Here is a 25,914-nt window from a genome sequence, read left to right on the forward strand (position 1 = left end):
CAGTGGGTTTCCCAGCCAGGCGCAGTGGCCCTGCATTATGCTATCTCTTCGAGATAATAAATGCGAACAAAACCGAAATCCATTATTAGCTTCTTCTAGACTGTCTGCATGATTTATGGCTTCAAAGTGTCTCTAGTTAATCTGTCGAAAGAGATTTTAAATTTCATCCGTCTTCCTTTCTGGCAGCCTCCTCTACCTTGAATTCAGCTGTTTGACATGTCTAGTACCGGGGTCCCATTTTAAAAACATTTACAGTGGGCCGGCAGGGAAAAAAGTCAGAGATGGAGCGGCAAGCGGGAGGCTCAATTTGGCACATCTGCTTTTAATTCTACGCATCTCCAAAAGTGCAAATAACTTGAAAGTTCGCCCAGGGAAGAGGTCCACTGTGCCCACGAGAGCTGCCTTAGGTGACTTTAAAGGAGAGAGGGATAATTACTGAAAATGAATTGTCACTGAAATAGAACCCTCCCGATCGCAGGGCTGACCATCTGCTGCTCACATGTTCAGGCGGCTCTCCGCACCTCCCCCTCCCAGGACTGGGGGGCACTCCGCTCTGTGGTTTTTTTAACCTCTGCCTCCTGGGCTGCTCAGGTAATGAATGAGTGGTTCAAGACTCACGCCAACTGTGGCTGTGGTTATGGGACCTGGAGATTGGGCACAGGCAGAAACTGCCCAGAATTCAGTTCAGCAGACTGTGTTAAGGCCCTGGGACTGTCAGGTCCTGGAGTGTGTGTGTATGTATGGCACTCTACAGTTTACAAAGTCCTCCCATATTTAACACAGGTGGGGAAGCTGAATTGCATTCATTTATTTATTTAGTGAAAAGGTATTCATCTCGGCCGGCGTGGCTCAGTGGTTGAGTGTCAACCTATGAATCAGGAGGTTCGATTCCCGGTTGTGGGGCACATGCCTGGGTTGTGGGATCGATCCCCAGTGTGGGGAGTGCAGAAGGCAACCAGTCAATGATTCTCTGTCATCATTGATGTTCTCTTTATCCCTCTTTCTTCCTCTCTGAAATCAATAAAAATATATTAAAAAAAAAGAAAGAAAATGTATTCAGCTCCCGTGGCAGGCCAGTCCCTGGTGTTAGGGGCCTGGTGTGGAGATGAATGAACGGGGGCCCTGCCCTCAGGCACCAGGGGGAGAGAGAGATGAGGGAGGGAGGCGGTGAGGTCTGCACCTCCGAGGGGGCCGAGCAAGGGTGTACAGGAAGGTCTCACCAAGGAGATGTCATTTAAGCATGGTCTTGAGGATTCATGCATAGGACTGATGTTTATAGAATTCTTATTATGAGCCAGGCATTATTCTTGGATCTGGGTGGTGATCAGAACAGACCAAATCCGTGTTCTCAGAGAGTAGAAAATAAAGATGTGAACAAAGAAACAAGATGGTATTAAATAATGATGAGTGCTGTGAAGATGGTCAAACAGGATGGTGTGATGGTGAGATCCCTGGAGTGTCAGGGAAGGCCTCCAAGATGAGGTAGCATTCTTACCAAGACTTAAATGATGACATGGAGCTGCGCAGACCTGGGAGAGGAGAGGCCAGAGACTGGAAGATGCAAAGCTCCTGAGGAGTGTTTGAGGATGAGGTAGGTTCTTAGTTTGTTCAGGCTACTATAACAAAAATGCAACATTTATTTCCACAGTTCTGGAGGCTGGAAGTCTAAGGTCGAGGCACTAGCAGACTCAGTGTCTGATGAGAACAATCTTTCATGACTCTTACAAAGGCACTAATCCCATTTATGAGGGCTCCACCCTCATGACCTCATCTAATCCTAATACCTTAAAAGACCCCAACTTCTAATACCATCACATTGGAGGTGAAGTTTCAACACATGAGTTTGCGGGGAGGGTCACAAGCATTCAGTCCATAACAGAGGGTGTGGTAGAGGCAGAGCAATGAGGTGCTGATAAGGAGGCAGAAAACTTAGCTCAGCCAGCTCAGGGATCCCCTGGATGTAGGTGGGGGCCATCCAGCATGGGGAATGGGGCAACTAAAGAGTGTCTGGAGCAGAGATGGGGGTCCCTGGGGGTGAGGTGGCAGTGTGCAGAGCATGTGGCTGGCAGGCTATTGAGGATGGACTTGGCAGGAGCTCCAGAGACGGGTGTAAAGAGGCTGGCTCCTGGGGAAGATATGAGTTGTATCTGCTGTTTGTTTATTTGACTTGCCTCTAACTGGATTAATGAGCTTACTAGCTACAATAATGGGAACTTTAGTTTTTGGCCAGGGTCTGGTTTTGCTAAAGAGAGGCTTGGAGTAGAGGGGCTGGACCTTGGCACCAGACCCTACCCCCTTTGCCATTCCCAAGAACTGCCCCATTCTGGACCTAGTGGTTCCACCAGGAGGCAAAGGGACAGAGCATCCATTGTCATGAGCCCTAGAGAAGGGAGTCAGTGAGACCAAGTCCAAGGTCGCTCAGCCTGGGCATCTGGGGCCTGCCTAGACCACTATAAGGGAAGGTGGTTCCACTAGTGATGTGAGAGACAGTCACAGGCATGCACAAAAATCAATTCACAAAGCATCATCAACCTAAACTTTAAAGATAAAACCTTAAAACTTCTAGAAGAGAGCACACCTTGGGGCAGGCAAAGGTTTTTTAAAATAGAACACAAAAAGCAGAAAACATAAAGGAAAAAGTTGTTGAATTGGACTGACCCAAAATTTGCTCAATGAGGGAAATATGTTTTTTCAACAAATGTTGAAACTAGCTGTGTTCTAGCAACATTTGTTGAAAAGACTTCTTCCCCTCATTGGTTTGTCTTGGCACCTTTGTGAAAAATGAATTGACCCTATTAGTATAGGTTGATTTATAGACTTTGCATTTGTTCCATTGATCTATATGTCTATTCTTATGCCAACACCACACTGTCTTGATTACTGAAGTTTTATAGAAAGTTTTGAAATCAGATAATGTGAGCCCTACAACTTTGTTCTTCATTTCCAATATTGTTTTGGTTATTCTAAGCCCTTAATATTTCCATATATATTTTTTAGAGTCAACCTATCAAGTTTTACCAGAAAGCCTGCTGGAACTTTGGTTAGGATGACATTAAGTTTATAGATCAACTTGAATAGAATTGACATCTTAATATTATTTAATTTTCCATTCATGAACATAACATCTCTCCCCATTTATTTAGGTCTTCTTGACTTTCTCTCACAGGGTTTAGTAGTTTTCATTGTGTAAAGGTCTTACACAACTTTCGTTAACTTTGTTCCTAAGCACTTTATGTTTTTTAGTGTTACTTTATGTGGTATTGCTCTTTGAATTCAATTTTCCCATTATTTCCTCTAGTATATAGAATTGCAATAATTGATTTTTATGTTGTCTTTATATCCTGCCACGTTGCTAAATTAATTTATTCTCTTTATGTTTTTGTTTTTGGAGATTCTTTAGAACTTTCCATGTAAACAATCATGTCATCTGAGAATAAAGAGTCAGGCTTCTCTTTTTCCTGTTTCCATGCCTTTTTCTTTCTTTGCCTACGTACGCTAGCTAGGATCTCTAATATAACACTGAATAGAGTCCTGATATGGACATCCTTACTTTGTTCCCAATCTCAGGGGAGAGCATTCAGTTTTTTTACCATCAAGCATGATATTAACTATAGCTTAGCATTGATGTGCTTTATTATACTGAGAAGATTCTTTTTTATTCCTAGCATGCTGAAAATTTTTATCATGAATAGGTTTTTTTTTTTTTGCATCTGTTGAGCTGATCATATGGCTCTTCTCCTTTATTCTTTTGATTTAGTGAATTATATTGACAGATCTAGAACTTTGCATTCTGAGGATAAACCTCACTTGGTCATGATGGATTATCTTTTTTATATATAGCTGTGTTTTATTAATTTTTAAAAAAGAGGTACAAACGTCCAGTTATAAAATAAATAAGTCACAGGGATCTAATGTCCAGCACAGGGAATATAGGCAATAATATTGTAATAACTTTGTACGGTGACAGATGGGTACTAGACTTTACTATGGTGATCACATCATAAGGCATATAAATGTCGAATCACTGTGTTGTACACCTGAAACTAATATAATATTGTATGTCAACTATACTTTATTTAAAAAGAGTAGATATCAAATTTTATATTCTTTAACCATAAATATGAAATTGTAAAGAAGGAGTTTTTTAAAAGTTGGTTGTAAACCATAAAAAGTCCAAAATGATGGGCTAAGTAATATACTCGTATAAATGAAGAAGTAGCATAAGCAGCCATATCACAGTTGTGTGGTAATTGCTAGAAATAAACTAAAGTTAACAAGTTTCTTAAGAAATTAACAAAAGTCCTTAAAAAAAAGATAAAAGTTGGCAAAATAGCAAATGGCATAAAATAATCATTTAAAAATGTAGACCAGTTTCCTGTGGCTGCTATAACAAGTGGCCACAAACTTGGTGGTTTAAAAACAACAGACATTTATTCTCTCATGGTTCTAGAAGCCTGGCATGAAGGTGCTAGCTTTGGAGGCTCAGGGGGAGACTCTCTTCTTTGCCTCTTCCAGCTTCCGGTGGTTGTTGGCATTCTGTGGATGCATTGTTCTAGTCCAGTGGTCACCAAACTTTTGGACCTCGGTCCTCGGACCACCGGTTGGCTACTGCTGCCTACCCTAAGCCTCCGTGGTCTTGTTTTCTCCTCTGTCTTTCATCAGGATACTTCTCATTGGATTTAGGGCCCATTAGGATAATCCAGGAAGATCTCCTCATCTCAAGATCCTTAACGTCATTACATCTGCAAAGATCCTTTTCCCAAATTCCCTAAAACCAGAACCATCTCCTGTAGCGCAAATTGTTGTCATCTTTATAAATGGTTCAAATAAACAAGTTTTGGGTAACTGTTTGGCTAATTTGGGAATGTAGCCATTTGGCGTGGTAATCTGTGGCTAATTGGCTTTTGATGAATTGGTCATTTGACACATTGATTTTTAGCCAACTGGCTCTTGGAGACTTGATGTTTGTGGAGTTGGACTGCCTCCCACATGGGCCTGGGGCTTGATGTCTGGGGCCAGGCTGAAGCACATATGGGCGCCTGGCAGGCTAAGCTCTTAGTCTGGGACTCAAATCTCATTTTAGACCAGGAAGGGAGAATCCCAGAAGACCTGGCCTTTGCCCAGCCTTGGCCATCCACTTCATCCTGAGAGCCGGCTCCTCCGGAAGAGGCTGTGTGAGATTTGGGATATACAAATACTAACAGAATGAGAGTGACTTTTGTTTACTGTGTACTGGGCCCTGAGCAGAGCACCTCTGGGCATTATCTCATTTGATCCTCACAACAACCCCGTGTGTGCCTACAATCAGTCTGCATTTGACAGATAAGGGAAGGGAGGCTCAGAGAGGTAGGTTACCTGGCCAAGAGCACACCAGTGGGTGAATGGCAGAGTTCGGATTCTAGACCAGGTAGATGTCTGTCTTTAAATTCAATGCTATTAACTGCTGAGCCTAAATGGATCGGATGTAGTCCTTGTACTCAGGCAACTGCTGGTACCATCAGCTCATTTATTGCAGCTTTGCAGTGGAGCCTTTCCTGTTTCTCCAGATGAGGAAACTGAGCCTGGTCTAGGTGTGAGATTTGTCAGATTACACAGAATTCGTGTAAGAACTAGGACTGGAACCGGATGGGGCTTCGTTCCTCCTTGCTCGGCTGCCTCCACCTCCAGCTTGGCTCCTAGATTTCTTCTTTTGTGTTCTTGTCTCCAAAAGTGGGACAGACCCCAGTGGCCTCCCTGCCCTCCATCCCCCAGCTCTCCATGTTTATGTCCCTGTTAATGGGCCTTTGCAAACCGGCCCAGCTGCCGAGCGCGCGCCAGCAAGCCACCTGGAGCTGCGTCTGCCCCAGAATGTTTACGGTGCGCGGAGCCGAAACGAAACAACATCCATCTTGTTGACTGGTCCCAAACACTGCACTCATTCATGGCCAGCCTGCTGACAGGGTCCCCGTGCTTGGCAGTGAACTGCCACAGCTCACCCGGCAAAACCTGGCAGCGAGAAGAACGCAGGCAGACTTTGGGGAAATCACACCCTGAGCCCAGGCGGCCCTCTGGTCCATTTTCTAGTCACCCTAGTCTCTAACCAGAGGCATCCATCAAGGTGGTACACTGTGACGTCAGAGTTGGTCTGAAGAAAAGATGCTGGGCCCTGATCTGGCATCAGAAGCACAGGTCAGGGCTGTCCTAGGCCTTGGTGAGGACTGATGAGATAGGTCATCTTTGTACATGTGACGTGTGGCGAAAGTTGTCAGCACATCCTGGAGAGAGCCAATGCCTTACCCCAGACAGACCTGGCTTGAGTCCTGCCATGGCCCCATCATCTCCCAGACTCAGTTTCCTCTTTTCTCCAGCGGGGTTAATGATGACCTCTGCCTTACAGAACTGATGGAGAACCTTTGAGAAACTCTCATAACCCAAGTTATAAAAGTCCCATCTCTTCCAGAATGCCAAGGAGAGAGTTACCCTCTCTAGGTGCCTTTAAGAGGCATCAGCGAGGCGCTGTGGAGTGAATGCCTGACTTGGCTCCTGGTTGTGCGACCTTGGACAAGCCTCTTGCTCTCTGTGGGCCTCAGTCTCCCTTTTCCGTAAACTAGGAGCCTGAGATGAGATTATCTTTCAGGGCCATTGTACCCTGACATTTTACAATAGAACGACTGAGGCGTGCCCCTCAGGAAGTGTGCTGTTCCCCAGGAATCTGTGCCTTTGGGCAGCCCTGTGGTGAGGCATGGGATGACCACTGTCACCCCAGCCAAGGACTGTATTCTGGAATGACAAGCCCTGGGACTGAATGCCAGGTCTGCTTCCTTCTATGTGTGTTACTCAGGAGAAGTTGTTTTACCTTCTTGGGCCTCTGTTTTCTCATCTATAAAATAGGCTGCTTGACTTATCTAGCAAGACTGTTGAGAAGCTTAGAGCAGTGGTCGGCAAACTCATTAGTCAACAGAGCGTCAAACCGTGGCTCATGAGCTGCATGTGCCTCGCGAGCCGCGGTTTGCTGACCACTGGCTTCGAGGAAACATATAGCACGGTGCTCTGTCCTCCGAGGTACCGACACACACTTGCGTTATATGGTAAGGGCTGTAGGGGAGGGATGCCAGCATGCATGGGAGTGAGTGGTCAGCCACATGGGGAGAAGGTGGCAGGGTCAGGGAAGGCTTCATGGAGGCAGTGACTGCATTGGAGGAAGGATAAAAGAAGCCAAGTATGCTCCTTCACCCTTGGGGGAGGGATAATTTTAGCACCTTTTCTGTTTAAGGGTCTGTGTCACTCACCACACCAGACTGTGGGCTCCTGAGAATAACACCAGTGCCTGGTGCATCTCTGTGTCCCAGAGCCCAGGCTGTACACACAGTAGGAGCTTGAGGGAGGGAGAACAGGTGTCTGTCTTTGGCTATTCCAGAGGAAGCATTTGGTTCCTGTGGGAAGTAGCAGGCCTGTCAGGTGGTGAGGCATCCCAAATGTGGGGGCCTGTCCAACACCAGCCCCTCCTCTGGGTCATGAGGCCTTTGACAGGGGATTCATGATGGCTCTCTGGGGCTACAAGAGAACATGCACATTTAGCCCCACCTCCAGTCCACTTCCTTTGTTTTACAGCAAAGGAAACTGAGTCCCAAGGGCTGGGGGGCTGCCCAAGACATGTAGTGAACCTTTAGGGAAGCCTGGAACACTGGGCTGTGCTTCCCTGCCCAGGGGGCCTTTCTGTGGACTCTCACACCGAAATGTGAGAAAGGGGGTTGGGAGTGAATGCGGAGGCTACTGGACCAAAACACACGAGTATTGATTCATGTATTTTGGTGAGAACCAGACTACCTCCCCATGGAGGCGAAATGTGACCTGTGGCCAGGCTTTCTCCTCTGGAGCTGCCCAGCCGTGAGTGTCCCTGAATGGGGTGCCCCATTGGCTGTATTTGCCTAGAAACCCTCCCGTGCAGCCTCAGAAGTTAGGGCAGTGTGGTACTGTGGGCCGGTGCCGCCCGGAGCAGGGCCCAGGCTGGGCCGGGCTAAGCCTGCAGTCCCCAGCCTTCCAGAGGCCTATGCCTGTTTAGAATGAAAATACTACTAGGTGCTGCTTCGTGTTCCCTCAAACACGCTTATGGAAATGCTGGGTACGTTTCCATCCCCCATCTCTACAGGGGAGCTGTCATGGCTGGAGTGGGGCCTGCGACCTAGTGGACCCACTGGGGCTGCGTCTTAGAGAAAAGGCTTCTATCTCTCTCGTCCTTCTAGGTCTGTCTTTCCTGGCAGCAGAGGTTCAAGTATCACTCAAGGCCTTGCTTACCTCTCACCTGATATGTTCTTTTCTGCGTTTGTCCTTCAAACTGGCATTTGACACACTTAGACATGAACCACACTACGCAGGGCGAGTGGCGCTCTGATGGGAACACTCAGGGCTGGGGGCACAGAGGAAGCAGTGAGGGTAGCCTGGTGGTAGGAACAGCAAAGGCAAGGACTGGGCAAATGGGGGAAGAGCAGGGCAGGTCTGGGGAGCTGTAAGCAGTTGGGCACAGCTGCAGGGAGGGGAGTGTTGGAACCAGCAGGGGGGCTGGACAGTGGGGACAAACAGAGGGTACAGGGTCTTGCTTGCTTGGCTTAGGCATTCAGAGGGTATCTCGTGGGCAGTGGGAGCCGTGGTAGGTCAGGAGCAGGGACAGGTGGGCCAGTTTTGTGCTTTGGGAAGATCACTCTGGCTGTGGTGGAATGGGTGGTCACATTCAGGGAGGAGAGGAAACTATTGCTCAGGTTTGCTGGTGGTTTGAAGTGAGGCAAAGCCTGTGTGGATGGGGAGGAGGATGGACTGAGAGCTGTTCAGTAGGGAGAATGGAGGCTGAGGGTGAGGAAGGACTGAGACCAGGAGTGCAGCAGGAGAAGGAGAATGACTGGGGTGGGGGAGGCAGGGTGGGAAGGTGAGCTCCACTTCACGGTCTCAACCCCTGATCAGCCAGTGCAGGAGACTACACCTGCCCGAGAACCCCTTTTGGGCTTGTCCATCCAGGGCTTTCCAGAGTCAGCTTGGCACCCGCCCCCCCCCCACCCCCCCGGCCGATTGTGGCCCCAGCACAGCGTCTGGCTGCTGATTCGCCTTCACTGGGGAGCCCACTTGGGGATCATGTGCCTGCCTTCTCATGTGTCCTTCTGGGCTCGGGGCTCTCTTTGTGTCACTGAATCTAGAAACAGACCCTGGGATTCAAAGACATCAAGACAGGGGCCTGCCCATGTGGATACTAACTTATGAGGAAATCACTTCATAAGTTATGTACATGTCTAACCAGTATGCTGTACACCTGAATGCCAGCTGTAACGTAAAGGTTGTTTAAAAAGGACAAGACAAAAAAAGACACGGGCCTGCACTTGGAGCGTCTCAACACTGTCGAGTCAGACGCACTTGGCCAAAGCCTGGCTCTCCCGTATCACCCACGGTGTGACTTGGGAGGACACCTCTCTTTCCCCATCTGAAAAATGAGGAGTTGGCCTCGGCCAGTGGTTCTCAGAGCACTTCCTTCTTCTAACAGGGCTCCTTTACCCTCCTGAAGTAAAATTCATAGAGAATGTAACCTGCCTGCACCAAATTCTTAAAAATTCCATATAATGTTTCAATTGAATTATCAAGAAGAAGTGCAAGGGGAAGGACCATCGGTGATATGCATTCCTCAGGAGACAGGATGAAGTCGTCAGCTGCTCGCACCTTGTGTGCAGCATCCCCGGACCTGTCAGCTAGACACACAGACGTCACAAGCAAGGTGCCTGAGGGTGACGTGATTTTTTGAAATGGCGAACACCTCCTGTTTAAGTTCCAAACAAAACACAGTACAGTCTCACCTCAATTTACATGGTAGTTCCATTCCTGGAAAATTCAGTACATGATAAAATCATGAAAAAAGTACTCTGTGTTTATGTGTAAAATGGGGCTGTGTTCAGGCTTAGAGGACCAGGTTGCTTGTTTACAGTTTATTTGAATACCTGGCAAGATATTCATAAGTTAGTGTAGGCCATGAGTTGTCCATCTCTGGCTCCTCCTCACTAAATGAGGGGCTCCAAGTCCTTGTGACCATCAGAATCCCCACTCCCACGCCTGACCCCCCCACAATGATTTTCAGTATGTCCCTTGTGCCCTGGCAGGTGAGGGTGCAGACTGGAACACTGACTATGGGTCCTCAGGGAGGGCAGAGGAAGAGAACAAAAAGCTCTGTGGGACAGGGCTAGTCAGGGAGGGCTTACTGGAGGAGGTGCACTGGGAACTGAGTGTTTTCAGAGCTGAGGCCCAGAGAAAAGCAATTTTTCAGAAGGCAAAGCAACTTCTATGACTTCCCAAGTAGGCTTTGCCAGCCTTTCTGGCCAAACTGTGGAACAAATTGTCTTTTCCACAGTGTCTAGAAACTCTGAGCTTCTCTGAGGGACAAAGAACTGTTCCTACTGCCTGCCCTATGTTGTATTACTGATGGTGCCTTTTCCTGGAGGTCGAGGTGTCTTTGCAAAGAATCGTGGTATTTTCTCAGACAGAACAACTAATCCTTCCCAGAGGCCTGAGATGGAGGAAGGGGGTTTTAAGATGCTGGCATCTCATCTCATGTTCCTCCCCCTGCCCAGCTGCCTGGAGCTGTGCATTCCCCCCTTGTCTTTATGTCTTCTTTCTTACTTTATATATTTCTTAGCAGTTGGGGGGGGGGGTTAGGATGTGAGGGGGGCAACATGGGCACGAATAGAAGTTAACTAATTAGCTCAATTTAAGTGGAGGATGTTAAAAAAAAGGGGGCCAAACATGAAATAATAAATATATGCCTGACATAAACATTTATGGTTCTGTATTTACTGAAAAAACACAGATGGAAATGTTTGTCTTTGAGAAGTTTTTATATATTTCAACAGCCATTTCCTCTGGATGTCTTGTCATCCCATTACTCTTCTGGCTGTTTTGGGCTTGGACAAAAACAAAGGGTTTTTGGTGACCATCACTATTGCTCCCTGATGATCTGGGCCAGGCAGGGGTTTCTGTGGGGCTCAGGGCATCCTAGGAAGTGATGGGCCGCCCATTAGAGAGGTCTGGGATTTTACAGCCTCAGAATCAGAGAATCTCATGACATCAGAGAATCTTAGAACCATCTATCTGTATATGTAAAACCCTAATATGCAAATAGACCAAACAGCGGAACAACCAAAAAACCGTACAACTGAACAAATGGTTGCTGTGATGTACGCTGACCACCAGGGGGCGCGCACAGAACATGGCGGGTGTCAGCCACAGGTGGGATGGTGGAGCAGATAAGTGGGGGCACTGGTCGCTGATATTGGGGCCAGCCTCTGGTGGTTACTGAAAATTCTTTCCTCTCTCACACTGCAGTCCTGCCCAGCACTCGCACCTGCTGCCAGTGCTGGCCCCAATCTCTCAGTGCTGTCAGTGGGTGCGAGCAGCGGCTGCCGGCCCCGATCGCCCCTCAGGGCTTCTCTACCTCCCCCTGCTCCTGAGGGGCTGTTGGGGCCGGCAGCCGCCATTTGCACCCGCTGCTGGTGCCGGCCCCGCTCTCACCTGCTACTGGCGCCAGCCCTGCTCACACCCGCAGCTGGCACCGGAGCTGCCGCTCACACATGCTGCCGGTGCCCAGCACCGGTCCCAATCACTCGGCACTGTCAGCAGGTGTGAGCAGTGGCTACTAGCCCCGATCACCTCTGAGGGCTTCTCCACCTCATCCTGCTCCTGAGGGGCGATCGGGGCAGCAGTTGCCGCTCACACCCGCTGCTGGTGCGGGCCCCAATCGCTCCGCATTGTCAACAGGTGCAGCAAGGCCAGCGCTGTCAGCAGACAGGGGACTAGGGGCCACGGCGGGAGGGGCTGGGCAGGGGCACGGAGGATGGGCTGAGACCTGCCCCTGTGCCCACTGCAGCCTTGTGGCCCACAGTTCCTTTCAAGGTGCACGAATTTGTGCACTGGGCCCCTAGTCTTATATAATAAAAGGCTAATATGCAAGTTGACCAAACGGCAGGATGACCAGTTGCTATGATGTGCACTCACCAGCAGGAGGCAGACGTTCAATGCAGGAGCTGCCCCCTGGTGGTCAGTGCCCTCCCACAGAGGGAGCGCTGCTCAGACAGAAACTGGGCTCACGGCTGGCAAGTGCAGTGGCGGTGGTGGGAGCCTCTCCCACCTCCGCAGCAGCGCTAAGCCAGCAGTCGGACATCCCCTGAGGGCTCCTGGACTGCAAGAGTGGCTCCAAGTCCTTGTGACTACCAGAATCCCCACTCCCATGCCTGACCCCCCACAATGCACAAATTTTATGCATTGAAATTGCATCATCTTAGAATGAGAGAATCATGGAATTTTAAAATCCCACATGCATGGAACTTTCTAATCTTAAATTTTGGAATCATGCTGACTCAGTATGATGAAATGCAGAACCTGAGAATTTAAGGGATATCAGAATTTCTTTACTAGGCCACCCTCCCCCACCCTTGGGAGATACTTTAATCAGCTAACTATGCCCAGTGCTTCTGCCAGCTTTTGGGCCCCTGCTTGTGCTGTTCCCTCTTTGATTCAACATGGCATCTCTGTTCCCCCTGAGGTACACTAGTAGTAATTTACACTTGTAAGGTTGTAGATTTCAACCCAAATATAAGTTAGTTACATTAAAGGTAAACGGTATAAATGGACTAAATACTCAAATTAAAAACAAAGATGATCAGAGTGGATAGGAATTATTTTATGGAAGAAATTGTATTAATAAGGATGTTTTTGGTTGCAAGTGGCAGAAAATACATCTGAGACAAGCTTAGTACACTACAGGAATTTTACTATTCGCAAAAGAGGTTCTTGGTGCAACCAGTGCTGTGGTTTAGTTTCTTTGTTGTTGGTTGAGATGCCTTGGTTTATTGTTCTCCAACTGACTTCCCTTGGGATGACAAGCTGGCTTCTACTAGCTACCAGGGCCACATGCTTCCTTGTTCACATACAGAGGAGGAGAGGCTGTTCTTACCCCAGTCATCAAACAGAAGTTTCAGGCCTCTGTCTAATTAAACTAACTTGTGTGCCTGTCTCGGGGCTGGCCCCTGTGGCCTTGTGGCTGGGGAGGTGAGATCATGCTGATCAGTGCAGGCTTCTGAAGCCCACTTGGAGTGGGATTAAAAAGAACAACCACGAGAGCCAGTACCGACATAGTGCTTACTACGTGCCAGACGTACTCTTCCGGGTACTTTACATATGATAAATGAACCCCTTTCAATAAACTGAGGCACAGAGACGCTAAGTCATGTGACACAGACAGGGCCACAACTAGTAAATGACAAAACCAGAATTCAAACTTAGTTGGTCGGACCCCAGAATCTGCACTTACATGCCATGGGATATGGTCTCTCCTTCTCAAGTCCCATCTCTGTATATAAAAGGCTAATATGCAAAGTGTCCCCTCGGGAGTTTGACCAGGAGACTGGGAGCTCGATTGCTCACTATGATGTGCGCTGACCACCAGGGGGCGGCACGGAGTGAAGGAAGGCCCCAGCCGGCAGCCGGAAGGCCCCGATCGTCCTTGATCGCCGGCCAGGCCTTGGGACCCTACCCATGCACGAATTAAGTGCACTGGGCCTCTAATAGATAGATATAGAAATATGCACCCTGTTGTGGGGGGAATGAATACCAGGTGTTATAGACTGGATGTTTGTGGTTTGTGCCTCCTCTCATCTGCCGACCAACTTCATATGTTGAAGCCACAACCTCCAGTGTGACTTTATTTGGAGATGGGACCTTTGTTAGGTTACATGAGGTTAAGGGTGGGGCCCAGATCCTCCAATAGGATTAGTGTCCTTATAAAGAGACACCAGGGCACACTGCACTCTTGCTCTTATTCTTTGCATGCACGCACGAGGAAAGGCCATGTGAGGGACCTAGTGAGAAGGTGGCCATCTACAAGCCAGGAAGAGCACTCTCACCAGAAACTCAATCAGCAGGAATCTTGCTCTTACACTTCCAGCCTCCAGAAAAGTGAGAAAATAAATGTGTTGTTTAAGCCACCTGGTCTATGGTATTTTGTGTTGGCAGCCCAAGCTGACCAATACAATAAGAAAGTAATCAGCTGTGTGGACTCTGAATCCCTTAATGATGTGGAGCAAGGTCTGGGCCAGTGTTGCCCTCTAAGTCCAAGAGAGCTGGGATTGTACCATTTACCAGCTGCATGACCTTGGACAAGTCACTCTTCCTCTGGAGAATGGCATTAGAAATGCTGGCATGCAAAGAGCCTGGTACTAGGCCTGGCATGTAATAGGCACAGTATGAACTTTAGTGTTCATGCTACAATACTAAAAAAGAAAAAAGAAAGAAAAAAGAAAAAAAGCGGAGTACAGGAAAATAAGTATGTCTTCCTGTTGTTGTTTTTTTGTCAAATATGTAGAGAGGCATATGGAAGTACGAGGTTTATGTGTCGTCATGTCTGCCGTGGCTCTCTCTGTTGTTGGTCGTATAGGTGACATTTATTTTCTAATAGTTAGTTGCCAAGGTATATTTTCTAATTTTTTCCACCAACAAATACGTGCTAATTTGGTAGCAACACAAGACACAGAGAAAAACTCAGCCAGAATATGTTTATGTATATAGATACCTGCACCCACATGTGGAACCGGCCCTGGGCTGGACTGGGACAGAGCAGAGGGCTCACCCCGTTTTCTTTGCAGTGGTATCCTGAGGTGAGCCTGCTCAGGTTTTACTGGCCGGAGTCCCTATAAACCTAGCTTAGCTTTAAAGGAGAATTTATGGAGTTTTTGTGATCTGGGATGAGAGATGACGGGTGACCATAAACCTGGCATGAGGCCTTGAGCATCAGGCTCTGTAGCTCCAGAGGCCCTGCCAAACTTACAGCCTCTATTCCCCAGTGACTGAACCCCCAAGGTGGCTCCAGGCTAAGTGAGTGGCCCTCAGTTAGCCCATCCCTCCAGGCTGTGGTTGCCAGGCCTCTGGGTTTGGTGGGGGAGGGGGAGAGGGGAGGATGAGGCAGTGCTGTGAGGCAGAAGGGGCCAGGAGTGTGGGTGCAGCATGGGCTGTGTGTCCTTAGAGAACTGCTCAACCCCTGGGCCTGAGAAGTGGAGCCCTGTGTCTCCCACTCTCTGGGATCAATGAGCTGTTTTTCTAAATAAAGTTTTATTGGAGCACAGCCCCACTCATTGGTTTACATATTGTCTGTGGTTGCTTTTTACGGTCCAAGTTGAATAATTGTGACAGCAGACTGTAAGGCCCGCAAAACCTAAAATATTTACTGTCTTGCCCTTTACAGAAAAAGTTTGCTGACAAGGTGGCTGAGTCAGGAGATCCGGTGTAAGTCTGAGCCCTTCAGTTGCTGAGTGAGCTTGGGCAAATTGTTTGCCCTCTACCCCGCAGCCCTCCCCACCCTACTCCTGAGGGTTGTAGTGAAGCTCATACGTGAGGGCTGCAGAATGTTTGGTAGACTGTAAGGTGCGGTGACCTGTCACCAGTCTGGCGCCTGGTGGGCACTAAAGTCTGCTCTGCTTGTCCGTGAATGAGGTGCAGTCGTGTAGGCCATCCTAGACCGGCCACTGGTTGCTCTGGGACTGCAGGGAGGCGGCATCTGGGCCTGGGGTGCTGAATGCATCATTGTCCCTCTCATGCAGACTTGGCAGGTTTTGACATACATTAAAATTCCTGTGGGGAGTCACCTTATATGTGGTACCGCTTTATAGCCAAGTCATTACGGTAATTTGCAAAGCTCTGTGGTGTGTAACTGGAGACATTTGCTTCAGATTTGCTGGCTGTGACCTCATTCAGGCTGCTGCATTCATTGACCCCTGAGCCTTGGGGGCTTGTCCTTTTGAGTCTGGCTTCAAGGCCATCCAGGCCTGACCTTCCTGGGGTTAGAATGCTTCCCATACAGGGCCCTGCCTCCTGGCCCCATCCCAAGCTCAAGGATAAATGGAAGAGATAATTATCATTATTGACACCGTTATACAGTTACTGTGAGCCAGGCACCATGCCAAACACATTGTGTTTATCATCTCACTTAATTGTCACCAGAACCTTGTGAAGTAGTGTTAGCACCATTTTACAGATAAGAAAACTGAGACTTGAAGAGGAAGCGAAACCAAACTCTTCCCTAGCCCCGAGGGTGCCAGTCCAGGCTCTGTTGTGGATTTGCTGTGTGAGCCTCAGTTTCTTCATCTATTATTAAAATAGATGGTCAGTCAATCCCAGCCCTGATGTTCTAGATTTTCTCACCAACTTGTAAAAATGAACACAGGACCCCCTGACCCTCCAATCCTCCAAAAAAAAAAAAAGCAAAAGCAAAAAAAAAGCTTCATTTACATGGGCAAAGCCAGGTCCAAGGTCCGGTCCCCTGTGGCACAGAGGGAGACATGGCTGCTGGGTGCAGCCCCTTCCCAGGGTATCCCCAGCCGGCCTCAGGCCGCTCATTCCCCTGCCTCCCTTGAGAAAGACTCCAGTCCTGGTCCCTGAAGATGTAGAGCAAGCATGTCAAACTCAAAGGCTAACACGGGCCAAATAAACAAGGTTTAAGTTTATGTGGGCCGCAAAAAAACAAAACCTTCAATTTTCATAGAAATGTAGGTTTATTTCAGTAGAGACATGCTGAATACAAAGGGCTGAAATAAATGGGTAATCATTAACATAAAATAATACAACATTTTAATAAAAATTAATATTTTTTCTTGAATATTAACTTACCAGACACAGAATAACTGTACAAATTAATAAGCGTAACGCAAATAAACCTATTTCTCTTGTTCTCCGAAAGCGAAATATTTCCTGTTGCGCACACCAAACAAGTCAGTCTAAGACTAATGACGTGGCAATCGGCTGCTAAAATATTCGCTGCTAGTGTTAGTGGAGAGAAATGGTGCGCCTGCACGTAAGGTGCATAAGGGAAATGAATGCAACACGATTATAGTAATCAGTCATTAGCGAACATTGTAGTTCATTATTAATAATTATGTATGACAGGATATTGTAAAAATAAGTTATGAAATTTTATTAAAACGTTTCTTACATACTATTACATTGGCTGGCCACAAAAATATTCGTTGTGGGCCGCATGCAGCCCGTGGGCTGTCAGTTTGACATGCTTGATGTAGAGTGAGCAGGGGTGGGTTCCGTGATGCACCTGGGGACAGAGAAGCAAGATGCCAACAGGTGGGAGGACAGTGGGAGGTCCCCTGGCTGACGTGGGCCTGGAGTGGGCAGCAGTGACAGTAGTGGCAGCATCTCTGGGAAACATATTGCAGCCTCTGGTTTAATTTCAGCCTATAAGAAAGCAGGTGGCCCAGGGTAGGATCTGGCATAGGCCTTGGGATATCTGGGTTCAGGCCCTGGCTCTGCCAGCAATTGGCATGTGACATCGGGCAGCTACTTGCCAGGTCTGGTGCTTATGTCCCTCTGCAAGGTGGGAGGCCCAGGCTTTCATCCGGAGTCTGGGAGGGTTAACACAGACAATGTTCAAATGGGCTTGGAGCCCTGAGAAGTGCCAAACTGTGACCCAAGGGGCTCCTTCCTTCCTCCCTCTCAGAGCTGGCTTGCTTACTTATTACTAGAGGATTCATGCACCTGCACCGTTGGATCCCTCAGCCTGGCCTGTGCCCTCTTGCAATCCAGGACCCCTTGGGGGATGTTTCAGCCTGATCCCCGCAGGCCAGGAGGCCAGGAGGCCAGGGAGGAGCCTGAGCCCAGGCCTGGTGCTGCTCCCGCTCATCTTGGCCCCACTGTGCCTGCCGCCGCTGCTCGGTAGCACTGCTGCAGAGGTGGGAGAGGCTCGTCAGCTGAGCGGTGCTCCCACTGTGGGAGTGCACTGACCACTAGGGGGCATCTCCTGCGTCGAGCATCTGCCCCCTGGTGGTCAGTACGCATCATAGCGACAGGTCATTTGGTCATTCAGTCGCTTAGGCTTTTATATATAGAGATAGGAAAACCTCTTAGTGTATCCAGCAGAGAAGAGCCAATAGGCCTTAATTGTTCATCAAGTAACAATGACTGTCTCTTCCCACATCTCAACTCGGCCCCTGACTGCACTGCCTGGGTGACTTTGGGTAAACCTTTGAACTTCCCTGAGCCCCTGTGCTTGTCTGTAGATGGAGTGATCCTACCACCTGCAGAGTTTAGGAGTCATTGGAATGATGGTTCTTTGACTTCCCCAAAGGCCCCCAACACTATCTTCATTGTAGTCACAGGTGGGAAAGCTTGTTCAGGGGCCCCCAGTTGTTCAGTTGGCTGAGGGGTGGCAGGACTGAACTTGGGCTTCGAAGTCTAAGAGATCTGGGACCCGTGGTCCTAGTCAAAGGTCCTAATTTCTTCAAACCTCAACTTTTCTTATCTGGAAAATGGCTGTAATGAGCCCGCATCACAGGGATGGACACTTGAAAGTACTGAATGTGTCTGGCACCTAGGAAGTGCCTGATGAATAGGGCTTGAAGAATGCTGGGCTCCCTGGCGCCTTTCCGGGGGCCACCGTCCATCGTTCCACACATCTCCTAAGTGAATGAGGGATAAGTGACTCAGAGGTCCCCAATGGGCCTGGTGGGTCCTTGAAGGAAGCTCAGAACTGCCTGCCCAACCCAAAGACTCTGGGAGAAAGACCTTGGCTGAACAGCCCTGTGTGATGATTAAGCTCTCTCTGCTCCAAATGCTATTAATGGTCATAAAATTATCCACAGTTTTCTGAGGCCCAGTCCCATGGTTTGCCTCAATGGGACAATAAAATCGCATGCAGAAACGATTTGGAAAAGGCAGAGACCGCCAAGCAGAGATGGAGTTAAGCGAGCGGCAGCCTGCTCTCATTAGCTCAGGCCATTCACATTTGTTACCAGGGATTTCTTTTTAATTAAAAAACAACCAAGTTATTAAAAAATAAGGTTGTGAGGGGCTGGCCGAGCAGCAGCCAAAGCCAGTGGGAGTGAGTGTTCCTCACAGCAAGACACGGGCCCAGGCTCTGGCTGGGAAGGTGACATAGAGGGCAGCTTCTGAGCAAATGTTCATCTGGGCAGGCTTGCCTGTGCCTGGGAACCTGGAAATTTGTCTGAGCCCCTTACCTGGCCTAGGACCTTGAGAGCATTGTGTTCTCATCTGCAAACTGTCAGTGCTTGGCAGGTGAATGCTGGTGCCTGTCCAGAGCTGTGGGCACATGTTGAATTAGCTCAGAGAGTCTGGTCTTGGGGTTGGGCTAGAATTAGGTGAGGTTGGATTTTTGGCTAAGGGGCCACTTTTTATTACATAGTGATTACGATGTGGGGTTTGGGTCTGACTTAGGTCAGAGATCCCAGACTCTTACTAGCTGTGTGATCTTGGGCAAATTTAGCTTCGCCGAGCCTCTGTTTTCTCTTCTGTACAGTGGGGACAATAATACCCATACTTCCCTCAGAGGCCAGTGGATCTGCACACAGGGCCTGCACACACTACTCGGCAAATGGTGCTCTGTCCTTACTTTAGGGGTGTTTTGGTGTCAGTTCTCTTCTCATCTTAACGGTGTGTCTTGCTCAGTGTTGACAGTTTCTGGACAATACTTGGGCCTGTTAATGTTTTATTACCTCTCTAGGGTACTTTATGCTTTTCAAAGTGCTATATGGTTAAGAACAATTTCTACTCCTGGCACACCTACCAGGTGCCAGCACTGTGCTAGGGGCTCTCACCCCAGGGCTCAGAACCTCACAACATCTCCCGGGGACTGGCATGGCTGTCTCCATCTTCCACCCGGGGCGAGGGTCAGCCTCGGGGAGGGTCAGCCTTGGGGAGGGACTTGTCCAAGTCACAGGCTTAGTTGGGGGCAGTAGGGACTCTCACACCAAGACCCATAGGATCCCCAAGCCCATGTATGTCCGTTCCTCCTTAGCCTAACTCGGCCAGGTGACAGGGCAGAAAGCCTAAGTAAGAAGTAGTTTCCAGATTAATCCTCCTCACACTATAGATGAGAAAACGGAGGCTCAGGGAGTGGAAGTAACTTAAGAAACATGCCTGACATTTTTGTTACATGTTATGTAGTTTTTCAGGGGCTTTCACATCTGCTCCCTTAATTTATTCTTCATAGAAACCCAGCAGCTGGGCCAGGCAGATGGTTAGGGTGTCAAAGAACCATGAGGATACAGAGCTGTGAAACACTGAGCTTCCCAGAGACAGGAGCTTGTCTGTCTAGTTCAGCCTTGGGCAAACTACGGCCCGCGGGCCGGATCTGGCTGTTCTATCCGGTTCTCTTGCTCTCCCCTCCGCTCCTTTACTTTGAATTTATATTAGTTCACACAAACACTCCATCCATGCTTTTGTTCCGGCCCTCTGGTCCAGTTTAAGAACCCATTGTGGCCCTCGAGTCAAAAAGTTTGCCCACCCCTGGCTCTAGTTCCCAAGTCTTTCCTGCACCTAGAGTTGTGGCTGATGCTAATATTGATCCTGCTGGTGATTATGGGAATTAAATGAGGTGTCCCTGTGCCTCAGATGTAGTAGGGGTTCAGTTAGTGTTGGCTCAGGGGTACTCTGTATCATGCTGTACCCAATGACTGTCCCCACTTACTTTGTCTCCTCTTCCTGTCTTTCTCTGCCTAGTGAACGGGAGCTACGATCACTGCACCCCAGGCTCCGACAAGAGCCTGCTGGACCTGGACCTTGCTGAGGGCCTGGGCCCCACCTGCCGTCAGGGCCTGTTTCTCTCGGCGGGAAACCCCCCATCCAGGGGCCACCCCCCAGCCTGTGAGAGGCTGCTCCATTTCCCCCATCCCAGCAGGTATGTGCTCCATCCCCACCATCAGCTGCCCTCGGTGGACTCTCCCTGGAGGCCTCCAGACCTCACCTAGTCTGTCTGGCTTATGGGATGCACAGAAAAACTGAGGCACAGGATTGCCAGGGACCAGCCAGAGCCCAGTAGCACAATGATGGCTGCCTGGGCGAGGCCCTGCACCTCTGGAATTGCAAGGCCTCGTGAGAGAAAGAGATGGTATTATTGAGGTGTGCTTCCCCGTTGAAGCAGCTGAGGTGGCCTTTCACAGAGAATCAGTCGTTTTAGAAGAGGAAGATTTGGAGTAAGTTGGGGAAGGAAAACTCAGTTCAGAATTCACATTGTCAAACCCTGGACTGCTGACAGAGCGGAGGGGGTTCCTCCGCTCCTGGGCCATCTCCTGCCCCGGGAAGCCTTCCCCCCACAGGACCCTGGTAGGTAACAGGCGTCATTCAGTGCTAGGATGTTCCCAGTCTCCCTCTGCAAAGTATCCAGTTAGATGGCATGCCAGGCTGAAATCTGCCTCCTGCAGCTTCTCCCGGGGTCCCACCCATGCCTCTGTGCCCTCTGGTTTGCTGCCAGGAGGAGGCCAACCTCAGATAGGCTCCTCTACCCCACTGCGTGGGACTGCTGACCTCAGCCCTGTTCACAGGTCAGAGATTCTAAAAACTGGCCCACTTGCCTGTTCACAGCTTATCTCTTCACCAGCCAGACACTGTGGGTGCTGGGGTGCCTTGGTGGAGGGAGCAGAGAGCTCCCTGATGGAGCTTACTTCCCAGTGGGAGTCCACAGGGGGAGATAGTACTAAATAGTTTTTTCTTCTTGTGGAACCACTTTTCGTTGAGAATTAGGTTTCCCATGGCCTCCCTTGATGTGAATGAGACTTCTGATTTATAGGAGAACATTAGTCCGCTCGTCTGCCATGACCAAACACCACGGACTGGGTGGCTTAAACAACAGACATTTATTTTCTCACAGCTCTGGGCGCTGGAAGGCCAACATCAAGATGTCAGCAGGTTTGGGTTCTCCCGAGGCCTCTCTGGGTTTGCAGACGGCCGTCTTCTCCTGGTGTCCTTACTCGGCCTTGGTGTGCACACCCTCGGTGTCTCTTCCCCAGTCCTTTCGGATTAGGGCCCCACCCTATGACCTCATTTAACCTTAATCACCTCCCTTAGCCTCTGTCTCCAAATCCAGTCACATTGAGGGTTCAGGCTTCAACATACGAATTTTAGGAGGACATCGATTCAGTACCCAACAGGACCAGACACCCTTTAGATTTCAAGCTGTGCACTGTTTGGCAACAGCCAAATGCATGTATCTGCTTGGTTATTGCGGAGGCTCCCAGCAGTATCCAGTTTCTCCAGTGGAATTCTGCCTCTCTTGGGGTAGACGCTATGCGAGCCCAGGGAATGCTAGGCAAGTGTTTTGTTTTCTTTTTAAAAAATAATTTATCTTTATTGTCGAAAGTATTACAGATGACCTCCTCCCCATTTTCCTTTTTGATAGAGGCAATCAGAAATATCATTTATCATTTGGAATGTCATTTTGACAGTTGAGGGCACAGGGGAGTCTGTACACAGAACCCTACACCAGCATCAACCTAAGTTGCTGCCACCTTCGCCAGGGAGGAAGTGGTTGAATTTGACTTGGCACTTGCAGACTCCCTCATTTTCCTAAAGGAAAAGAGGGCCAGCCCCTCTCCCACACCAGGCAGAGCTCGTCCTTCTTCTTCTCCTGGACTGCCTTGTGTTTGGGGCCTCTTCTTCATTCTTGCTGTCCCCTCCTGATCTCTGGCCCCTTGACCCCACTGCCTGGGTTCCTGCAGCAGCCTCACGAGCCGCCTCCTTGCCTCCGGCCCAGCTTTCTAATATCAATAAAATAGCTCCCACTTTCTGAGTGGCTGCTGCCTGTGCACATTCTCTCATTTAACCGCACAATCCCAGGAGGCCCAGGTCCTATCGCTAATAAGTGACAATCCTGGGGTGCTTACTATTCGACACTTCACATGTGGTAACTCATTCAGCCCACAGCTGCCATTGGGTGGGGAAACGGAGGCCAGAGGGGCTATAAAACTAGCCAGAGGTCACTCAGCAAGTGGTGAGAAGTGTTAAGAAATGTTAGCAGTATCCTGATTTCATCATATCTGTGCTTAAAATGACTGCCCATCCTCACCACGGTCAGCAGAATGTGCTGTTAATTGCAGATCCAGTCCTAGCTTCATCACTGGCTCTCTGGGTGACCTTGGATGAGATGCTGACTCTCTCAAGCCCCATTTCCTCACCTGTAAGATGAGGATGGGATCACAGAGTGTGCAGGCCCCCAGCAGCGTCAGGAGGTTCCCGTGATGGGTCTAGGCCTGCCAGCCGCCAGCTTCCTGGCCTTGCTTTGAACGTGCCACATAGTTTTATACCTTCATGTCTTGGCCTCCAGAGCAAGCCCCTGCACTCTCTTCTGTTTGACACAAGGCTACCACCGCTCAGCAGAGTTTCAGCATTCCCTCAGGGGGCTGGTCCTCAGTTTCCCCATTAGTAGAAGGGCAGGGGTCTGCCTGGGCTTCGAACTGTCTGGAGCCCCCAGCCTACCCCAGCACAGTGTGAAAAGCCTGTGTAGTGAGCTCACTGACCCTCAGCCCAGGCTGCAGCCTTGAACCATCGGGTGTGTGGACCCCGTGAGGTCCCACATCACCCTCTTCTCTCCTTGAGTCTCTGCTGGAGAAACACTGATTTTTCCAATTTCAGCAACTTCCTTCCAGGGTCCAGGATGGTAGAGCCTTGAGATTCAGAACATTAAGGCTGCAGGGAAACGTATGATTATTCAATTAGATCGTTTTACAGATGAGGAAGCGGGGCCCGGGCCAGTAGAGTGTTGTGGGAAAACCCCAGCTCTTATTTAACCAGATCCAGGTTCAAATTCCTGCTCTATCCCTGACCGCCTCTGACAGCGTGGGCAGGTTGCTTCAGTTTTCCTAAGTGTAAAACAGATGGTGGTCTCTCCCTTGAAGAATTTGGGCATGCATTCAGCAGGTGCCTCGCATCGTTCTTCTGTGTTGGGACGGCCCTTGGGAGAGCACCTGGCACGTGGGGCTGCTCCATGGTATTGACTCATCTGGGGACTCACGCTCACCATTTCTAGCGGTGATGCGAGTTTCCTGGGTGCACAGGGACAGCGAGGCAGGCGGGGGCTGCTTAGCTGGCATTTGGAGCCATGGAACCCCAGGACCAGAGTCGCTCTCTCCTCACCTGATGTCATTTGAGATTTTCCTGTCGATTATTCGCTTATTTGGGTGATTCAGTCACAGGAAACGATAGCTATCTCTTCTCCTGGTGGGGTTTGCTTTAACCTGACTGTTTTTAAAGGGATTACTCGAAACAGAGGCTTACCTGGCTATCCTTCCCTGCCCGAGCCTCCCTGTGCCAGGCCCAGGATTGCAATTATGCAAGGAACAGCTGTGCTTTTATTTATCTTGTTAAGCTCCCCAGTCACAATTGGATATCAGATCTCTAAGCTGCTCGGAGCTTTCTGCTGGTGAGGGTGGACCCCACGTCCCCAGCCCTGGAGAGGGGTTACGTGTTGAGGTCCACCTCAGAATCCAGCTCCTGGTTCCACTGACTGTGCTCTGGGCAGCAGAGTTCCTGGGTGGGAAGAGGCCACTGGTGAGCTAACCAGGAGTTGTTCAAGTGTAGTTGAGAAGGCTACCACCGCTCAGCAGAGTTTCAGCAAGCCTTTCCACAGTTCTGTATCCGAGAAAGGCACACAGCCAGGAGGAGGGGAGCCTGGGTTCTGGGCCCAGCCCTGCCACTGGCCTGCTGCTTGTGACTGTGGGCAAGACCGGAGCCCTCTTGGACCTGCCCGCCCCCCGCCCTGAGGCCTACCTCCGCCCGGCTCCTTTCCTGGCCCTGTGGTGATGGAGCTGGAGGCGATGCTCGCTGAGTGCTCTGGCTCTGGCCTGGCTTCCTGTCCCCTCCCCTCCTCCTGTGACTGGAGCTGGGGATGCCATAGCTACAGAGCTGGAGAGGGGCGGGCCGGAGCTGCAGGCAGTAACACTGGGAAACAGAGAGAATGGCACCATTCGCTCTGCCATCCTCTTTCCAGATGGTCTCACAGCATCTGTTCTCACTTGATCTTGGCAGCCACCCTCTGAGGTAGAGAAGGTTGGTCCTCATTTCACAGTTGAGGTAACCGAGGCCATGACGGGGCAGGGTCTGAAGACACATGGGGTGGCACATAAACAGGCTTCCTGTCCTGCCCACAGCTGGTGGGGGCTTCTCTGACCCGAGACCAAACACCAGCTGCTGGCCTCTTCCCCTTCTCAGAGTCCTCAGGTGACCAGCAGGCCCCGGTGTCTCTACCTGCACACACGTGCCCACATTCGGGAGATGCCCTCTCTAGAATGGCATGTACCACATGGGTGATGAAGATACCACTTCAGCCATCCAGCCCTGCCCATCACACTGTCCGCACCCCCAGGAGTAGAACCATTCTGAAGGTGGGGTGAGGAGAAAGGCGCAGAGCCCCTTGCTCAGTGTGCACAGCTGGGAGTGGCCGAGCCTGGCCTCGAACCCGGGCCCACTGCCTCCCGTGTGCTGCCCTGCCTGGCCATCCTGCCCACGGCTTTCCCCATCACAGTGTCTGGGCTTGAAATTTGGTGACATCCCCACCCAAGAAGCTTTTCCTTAGTTATTCCTGGGATGCAGCCTCCACCAGGACCGTGTTTTAAAAACCCCATCCACTAATATTCTCAGTGTCAAAAACCTTGCTTGGGGCAAAACATCACAGTTAACATTTTTAGAAATTGTGAAAGATTAAAAAAATTAATAAAGATTTAAAGGACACGTAAGCAGAATTTAAAACAAACTGTCCCTCAAAATGTCAGCCTCGACCTTCTCCCTCCAGAACTTACTAGAAGGTATGTGTGTGTGTGTGTGTGGCGGGAGGGGGGGGTGGGGGGGGCGGTCAGGGCAGACCCTAGGGTGGCCTGGGAGGCAGGGCGGGATGGCATCCAGGGTAGGAGGGGGTGGGCTGGATTTGGTAAAAGGAGGAAATGGTTTCTTTTCTTGCATTCTCCTCTTCAGACCTCCTGCTTCTTTTGAACCTTTCCCCAGCCCCACTTCTCTTCCTCCCCTCTCCCCTTCCACACTCTTCCTTGCTGGCCAGACAGCATATATCTACCTTCCTACCTGTCCCTCCCTCTGCTCTCCCTCCCTCCCCACCCGCCTTCCATTCCTCAC

At 49.7% G+C, this 25,914-nt stretch overlaps 1 protein-coding gene across 1 annotated transcript in view; it reads left to right on the forward strand.

Annotated features, from left to right (window-relative positions):
- Positions 1-25,914, forward strand: part of GLIS1 (GLIS family zinc finger 1) — a 223,129-nt gene that overhangs the window by 113,573 nt on the left and 83,642 nt on the right. Inside the window, exon 3 of the mRNA XM_080654399.1 lies at positions 20,518-20,695. Within this exon, the coding sequence (XP_080510525.1) occupies positions 20,518-20,695 (178 nt within the window). The remainder of the gene's footprint in view (positions 1-20,517; positions 20,696-25,914) is intronic.

The sequence above is a fragment of the Plecotus auritus genome (genome assembly GCF_963455305.1).
Source record: "Plecotus auritus genome assembly, chromosome: 2".
Taxonomy (NCBI): domain Eukaryota; kingdom Metazoa; phylum Chordata; class Mammalia; order Chiroptera; family Vespertilionidae; genus Plecotus; species Plecotus auritus.